At 39.6% G+C, this 7,780-nt stretch overlaps 1 protein-coding gene across 1 annotated transcript; it reads left to right on the top strand.

The window, feature by feature from the left end:
- Positions 1 to 2,018: 2,018 nt before the first annotated feature.
- On the top strand, positions 2,019 to 5,111 carry LOC149266319 (uncharacterized). Its single transcript, XM_089430294.1, has one exon. The coding sequence runs from the start codon at positions 2,297 to 2,299 to the stop codon at positions 4,490 to 4,492; it is 2,196 nt and encodes a 731-aa protein (XP_089286420.1). The 5' UTR covers positions 2,019 to 2,296; the 3' UTR covers positions 4,493 to 5,111.
- The last annotated feature ends 2,669 nt before the right edge of the window (positions 5,112 to 7,780 follow it).

Genomic DNA, 7,780 nt, shown 5'->3' with positions numbered 1-7,780 from the left:
AACTAAACTTTTCAACTTGATTGGAAATAGTTTTACCACTTTTCAATGGTTATAATAATTATCTTATTAATAATGGCTTATTTTAATTTTGGAATATATAAACTTTTCAACTTGATTGGAAATAGTTTTATCACTTTTCAATGGTTATAATAATTATCTTATTAATAATGGCTATATTTTAATTTTGGAATATATTTATATTTATATATATAAAATTTGTTTAGAATTTGGTTGAAATTTATTGGAATTATAAATTTAAGTTGTGAAATTTGTAATTTAAAATTTTTATAATTTAGTGTTTTTCAAGATGGTAAATTTATATATGTATATTGAAATAAGTTTTTGGATTTATATTATGTGTAAATTTACTTAAAAATATATATTTACAAATATATATCTATATATATAATATAATAAGAAAAAACCAATTTGTAAATCTTTACTTAATTCTAAACAAATGAAAACGAAAATAAACCAAAATACTTAAAAAAAATCATACTTAAAAATATTCAATAAATTAATCTTATAATTTTTTTCTACCAGATTGATGCTATGTGATTCGTTCTCCACATTTCACTAGTTTCAATCCCACTTCTTCACCCCTGTGAGCATCACCCGATGCAATGAGTGCTAAGTGAACTATTCAAAAATCATGAGAAATTAGTCAGTTACGACTACCTCTCATGGAAATGGTCATACGTTTGAATGACTTACTTAACGCAGTTGAATCCCAAAAATGATATCTAATATAATGCACTGCGTAAATCCCCCATACTTAAATTCAAAAAGAGTCAAGGGATCTCTACTTGAATGGTTCATGAGGCACAATACTTGCTAAGGTTTTGCAAATGGGGTAGCAAGCTAAGTGGGCTTGATTGTGGGAAAAACTCCACAGTTAAGCGCGCTTGAGCCAGAGGAGTTCTGGGATGGGTGACCTCCTAGGAAGTCCTGGTTACCGGGTGCAAGCCCGGAAGTGATGATTGATGCTATGTGATTCGTTCTCCACATTTCACTAGTTTCAATCCCACTTCTTCACCCCTGTGAGCATCACCCGATGCAATGAGTGCTAAGTGAACTACCCGATGCAATGAGTGCTAAGTGAACTATTCAAAAATCATGAGAAATTAGTCAGTTACGACTACCTCTCATGGTCATACATTTGAATGACTTACTTAACGCAGTTGAATCCCAAAAATGATATCTACCGATGCAATGAGTGCTAAGTGAACTACCCGATGCAATGAGTGCTAAGTGAACTATTCAAAAATCATGAGAAATTAGTCAGTTACGACTACCTCTCATGGAAATGGTCATACGTTTGAATGACTTACTTAATATCTAATATAATGCACTGCGTAAATCCCCCATACTTAAATTCAAAAAGAGTCAAGGGATCTCTACTTGAATGGTTCATGAGGCACAATACTTGCTAAGGTTTTGCAAATGGGGTAGCAAGCTAAGTGGGCTTGATTGTGGGAAAAACTCCACAGTTAAGCGCGCTTGAGCCAGAGGAGTTCTGGGATGGGTGACCTCCTGGGAAGTCCTGGTTACGGGTGCAAGCCCTGGAAGTGATGATTGATGCTATGTGATTCGTTCTCCACATTTCACTAGTTTCAATCCCACTTCTTCACCCCTGTGAGCATCCCAAAAATGATATCTAATATAATGCACTGCGTAAATCCCCCATACTTAAATACGAGATTACTCCTTAATTTACTAATCAGTAAAACAGAAAACTTTCCAAAAAAAATCATACTTACAAAACACTCAGTAAATTAATCTCGTTATTTTTTTTCAAAGTGAATAATTCGATCGATTCCAGATTACAAGATTACTCCTTAATTTACTACTCAGTAAATTAATCTCGTAGTTTTTTTCCAGCCTGAGAAATTCGATGCGACTCTAATGACTACTCCTTAATTTACTTCCAGCAATACACACCACAATGCGAATCGTGTATTCCTGCCATCCACATCCACTATGTACTGTCTTTTCTTTGATTCCTCTCCTGTCAAGAACTGTCAGAAATGCCTCTCCCAAAGTACGACAGATTACTGTGCTGCGCACGATGCCCACTAGGGATGTAATCAGGAAATCGAGACTCCACATCTATACTTACAGTGGATATGACATGACATGGTGACTTATCAGAGTGTGACGTGTGTCTTCTCCCCTACTACAAGGGCTGCTTACTACAAGGAGATATTGGTGTCCGTCGCTACAACAAGATATTGATCTTCAACTTACTCTTGGTTTGGTTTGTTTTGAATTGTATTTTTTCCCTTGTTTTCATAGAATGGCGGATGTTACAGCGGAGGAAAACGATTTAGGAGAGAAGCCGTCTTCATTCAGCAGTATTTCAGAGGACATTCTGATAAATATATTCTCAAAGCTTGAAGAGGACCCCCGTCACTTAGCCAGTTTGGCCTGTGTTTGCCCGCGATTCAATTCCATAATACGAAGCGTTTGCTGGAAACGCAGGTGCATGCGCGTCATCCCTGCGGTGGTGGCCGATCTCTTGCAGGCCAACGGGCGGGCAGATCGTCCCGCAGAGCCGCCCGGTGGGTGGTCAGCCCTTCAGAAACTGGCGGTTTGCTGCCCGGGCCTCTGGCATGCCGGTATTCTACTGGAAAATTCCGATTTGGGCCTCGAGAGAGCCATCGGCCCCAGCCACCAGTACCCGGTCGAGACCAGGTTGCCTCCTCCCATTAGTAATATTTGCAGTGAAGGAACGAGTGAAAGCTATTCGGCCTACCCATGGACTATCTTTGATGATATCAACTTCCATGTCGAATACGAGGCAGAGCTAGGGTTTACTCCAAACCCTAAGGAAGAGGGGTTTTCAGGGATTGGAAATCGAGGTTTTGCAGGGAACCCAAATGGAAATATTGTACAGAACTCAAATAGGGCTCCAGAGAACCTAAGTGGAGGAGACGTGGGTAATGGAGTTGGAGAGAGTCCAAGTGAGCAAATTGCAAAGAAGCCAAATATAGTTGCAGAGCACCCGATTGGCGAGACGGTTGAGGGGTTTCGCGGCAATCCATGTGCAGTTACGGGAAACTCAATTGGAGAGAAGGGGGAGGGATTTGGGGCCAATCCATGTGCTGTTGCGGAGATCCCAATTGGAGAAATTGCATATAATGCTGAATCAAATAGAGAAATTGAAGATAACACTGAGCCAATTGGAGGTGCAGAGAACCCAAATGGAGTAAACAGGAATGGTGCAAATAAGCTGAATCAGGTTGTAGAAAATCCAGTTGGGGAGATGGGTAATGGAATTACACAGAACCAAAATGGACAAATTCCAGGCAAGCCCAATAGAGCTGCAGAGAACCCAATTTGGCTGACGGGTGAGAGCTGTCAAGGCAATTCGTGTGCAAGTAGAGGGCACCCAAATGGAGAAGTTGCAGTTAACGCTGACTTAAGTGGAGGTACAGTTAACTCAGATGGAGAAAATATAAATATTGCAAAAAGTCTAAATCGAGTTGCAGAGAATCGAACTGGAGAGATGGGTAATGGAGTTGCACAGGATCCAAATGGACAAATCCCAGATAAGCCTAATAGAATTGCCGAGAATCCAACTGAGGATATGGGTGATAGCTGTAAAAGCAATCGGTGCGCAGTTACAGAATGGCCTAGTGGAAAAATCATAGACAACGCTGCAGAGAGCCCAAATGGAGAAAACAGGAATTTTGCTAATACGCTGAATCAGGTTTCAGATAACGTGATTGGAGAGATGGGCAATGGGATTACTCAGTGCTCAAATGGACAAATTCCAGATAGGCCCAATGGAGCTACAGAGATTCCAACTGGGGAGATGGATGAGAGCTGCCAAGTTCATCCAAGGGCGGTGAGAGAATGCTTAAATGCAGAAATTACAGATGATGCTTTTCCAATTGGAGAAACAGCAGGAGTTGAAGGAAATACGAGTGAGTTTTCTAAGTCCATTGATAGCCCCAGTGGAGCTTCGCATAAATCACTGGGGGTCACCTACAATTCAAGAGACCCAATTGAGGTCAAAAGAAAAGAGAACCCCTCGTATGACCAGGCTGGTGATCATCAATACTGTGATGCAAAAAAACGGAAGAAAGGGAACCTAGGTGATCCCCATCTGGCCAGTGATATCTGGAATCTCACCAGAGAACAAGGTAATAAACTTCTTGCAAGTAGGTTTCGTGGTGATAGTCTTTATATATGTGATTGGCCTGGTTGTTTACACTCCGAAGAGAAGAGAAACTATAGATTATTTAGGGGTATATTTAAGAATTTCAGGAATTCTTATGTCTGGAGAAACATCAAGGACATGAAAGCTGAGAAATCGTTGGTGAATTGTGCATTTTGTTCATCCACGGGGACTTGGGACATGCTTGCTGCCTTCTGTTTGAGAAGGTCTTTTGAATATCATGATGACGGTGAGCCCAGCGTTCGGGCATATGTTTGCGAGAATGGGCATGTGGCAGGGGCATGGACAGACAGGCCAATGTATAAATAATAATTAACAAGATGCATTATGCTGTGCACTTGCTCCATCTCTGGATTACAAGCAGCACGCTTGATGGGTTTTCCAGATGAGTTGGCACTATAGGTACACAACAATTTGGTTCACAAGGATTAGTAGTTTAAAATCTAGGGGGTCATTTAGTGGTTTTTGCCAGAAGTGGAAGACAGGGGTCCTTTAGGCATCTTTGCGCTTCAGTGCCTTGGTCAAGATCACAATTCAGGTTAGATATAATAAATATTATGCATTATGTCTGCAATCAAAATTTGGGGAATAATTAGCAGGAAATCTTATCCTTCTATCAACTTTTTTAGTCGTTGCAAGGAATTTGTCATTTTCTTCTGGATCTGCTCTTGTTGAAGGATCTCAATGCAGACATCGTTGAAAGTTTTAACTAGAATCAGTTCTTCTGGCTCATGTAAAGCCTAGATTTGTAGTCTGTGGGGTGGAAGCTGGGTTTAAACAGCTGCCTTCATCATTTATTACGTTTTTGCGTATAAAGTGATATGAACTTAATAGATTTTAGTCTTGTAATTTTTACACGGCTGAGAAACACTCATGGAGGAAGATGATTTGGTCATTCATGAATGGGAATTACAAAAGTTAAAAGCCATTGTCACTGTTTCGTTGGAAAAGCATCTTTGTTTATCTGATTACTGGAAAATAGTTCAAGAATAAACTGTCATGAAAATTCAAAATCGTTTAACTGAAAGATAGAGTCTTGCACTGCTCTGAAAATTAGATTGTAGTTTTGTTTAGAAATGATTGAGATCTGGTTTAGTTAACATCTTTATGTGGAATATACGTTACCAAATGCGGATTTAAAAATATTCTGAATTTGAGATAAGACCATATATCTTGTCAGATGATTGTGGTAGGCAGATGAGGCAGAATGTAATCAATGGACTACAAGGCACACGGGCAAGTAATCATCTGGTTGGCATCCTGGCATACAAGATACAGCTGTAGGGTGCTTCTCAGACTGCACAGCCAAGATAAATGGAAACAATAAAACAAATATGGCGTCCATTTAAACGTCAGAAAATAAAAAGGCCTTTAACTGGAAAGAAACATCATAGAACATCTTTATGTGGAATATATGTTACCAAATGTGGATTGAAAAATATTCTGAATTTGAGATAAAGACCATCTATCTTCTCAGATGATTGTGGTAGGTAAGATGAGACAGAATGCAATCAATGGACTACAAGGCACACGTGCAAGTAATCATCTGGTTGGCATGCTGGTATACAAGAGATACAGCTATAGGGTGCTTCTCAGAATGCACAGCCAAAATAATGGAAACAATAAAACAAATATGGCATCCATCTAAACATCAGAAAATAAAAAAGCCTTTCACTAACTGGAAAGCAACATCATAGAATCTTACTCCATGTGCAGAAGTCCTACTCTTAGCGCACAAGTAAACATCAACATTGATTATCAATACACACACACACACACTTGTTAACAGTCTTCTGGAAACAACATCCATATCAGTTCAAAGGCTTGCTGCTTTTATTTCAAATCCTAAATTCTTACATGGCCAATCTCAATTGAACCAAGCCTAAATGTATTTCATAATGAGAACTCTTAATTCCAAACACTGATCACCACATGATCACAGATCACGGATTGGAAGCTTTGTGTCGATTCACTTCCAATACCAACATTCCACCAAATTGCAGGCCTACGGCCTTGCCGTTAAACAACCAAACAGAATTATGGAGTTATGGTCTGAAGGCTTCCCCAAAGCTCACCTGTTTTCACCCTGTACCTGGGCCTGTCCATCTCAGATCTACGATCTTGTTTCCTGCTATCCAAAATTTCATGAGCAATCAATGCTCTCCCAAAAGTTGAGCTACTCAAAACAGCTTTCGAATAGATATGCCTGGTTCCTTTTATAGGCTCTGATCTTCCACAAAAACTGGTCATCATGGTTAACCATGTGCACTGGGTCCACTTCCTTGCCAATCACCATCCGCTACATGGGATCAAACCATTGAGTTATATATTTATGCTTGAGTCTCTTCCTCGTGGTCCTCATTGTTGCAGCAATCCTCATGTTCCAGACCTCAAACTTGTCATCGTTAATTCTCATCATTGCTTCTACAATCTGTTGTAACACACGTTCAATGTCTACCATGCTTTCTTGCACCATTTTCTCTAATGCTTGTTGCACTAGTTGTACCTGCTTCTTTCTGCTGCAATCTCTTTGATGTCACCTCTGCCCATATGCTATCTTCTACTCTTTGCAATGACACTTCATCATAAGGTCCTTTTTTCATCTGGAACACTTCCTCTGTGTTTTCAGAAACATACATGCCTGTCCCAAATTCATCATTAACTCTCCGTTTCTATACCAAATAGTGGCGCTAGCCTGCCTCATCTTTCTCCTAAAGTATCACGCTCTTTCCTTGAATACAACCCAATGTTATGCACTCATAAACTCCCTGGCTATTATCCTCAAACATGGCAGCATTGACATCGCTCATAATCTTCACAGCTAGACATAAACTATATGCAGGCATCATTTCATCTTTTTCGAGAATATATTCAGCTTCTTCATGGTCATATTCAACAACGTTCTCATTATCTTTGCCTTCCATATATATTACGGGAATGAACAGTGCCCTTGTGCACCTTCTCCAATGGTGCTTCACATTTCTACAAATCTGCTTGCATATAATCTTTTGTAAGAACCTTCTTAGCTTCCTTTGGCATGCATTCAAGCACATGCCACTCCATCTCTTCTGGCACGCAGTCAATCACAACCTCTTCTAGCTCAAACTTACTGCTCTCCACATCAACCTGGGGATCTTGTTTTGTTGATTATATTTCCAGCTTTATGTGCTCATCCTCTTGCCTTTCACATGGTTGTTCTTTACCTTCAGCCTGTCCTTTCACATTTCAGTTCCTTCTCAACAACTTCCTTTCTGTGTTGAAGGATAAACTATAAGCCTGGTTTATGGAGTTTACATCTACCAAACAAATTTTCTTTCAAATGGATGAATTAAGGCCATTTACAAGTGTCTTAAGTTTTAACTATCCTTCACAAGACCAACTCTAATTGCTAGTCTATGAAACTTTGCACCGTACTCTTCTACAGATTTACTTCTCCGTTTTAATCCTTCCAATCTTCTATGCATGTTCAAAAGGTCAATCTGTAGTGATATACTTCCCTATCAATTCAAACGGGCAAACATATTGGTTCACGTCTTGATTTTGTCCCTGCCTCTTCTCTGATCTTCCAATTACAGAGCTTTTCACCATCTTGATGCA

This window comes from Pinus tabuliformis, chromosome 6, assembly GCF_031772625.1.
Source record: "Pinus tabuliformis cultivar Carrire ecotype Pingquan chromosome 6, CPIR1, whole genome shotgun sequence".
Taxonomy (NCBI): domain Eukaryota; kingdom Viridiplantae; phylum Streptophyta; class Pinopsida; order Pinales; family Pinaceae; genus Pinus; species Pinus tabuliformis.
Note: the sequence above shows the minus strand (reverse complement) of the source record. Positions and strands in the feature narration are given on the sequence as shown.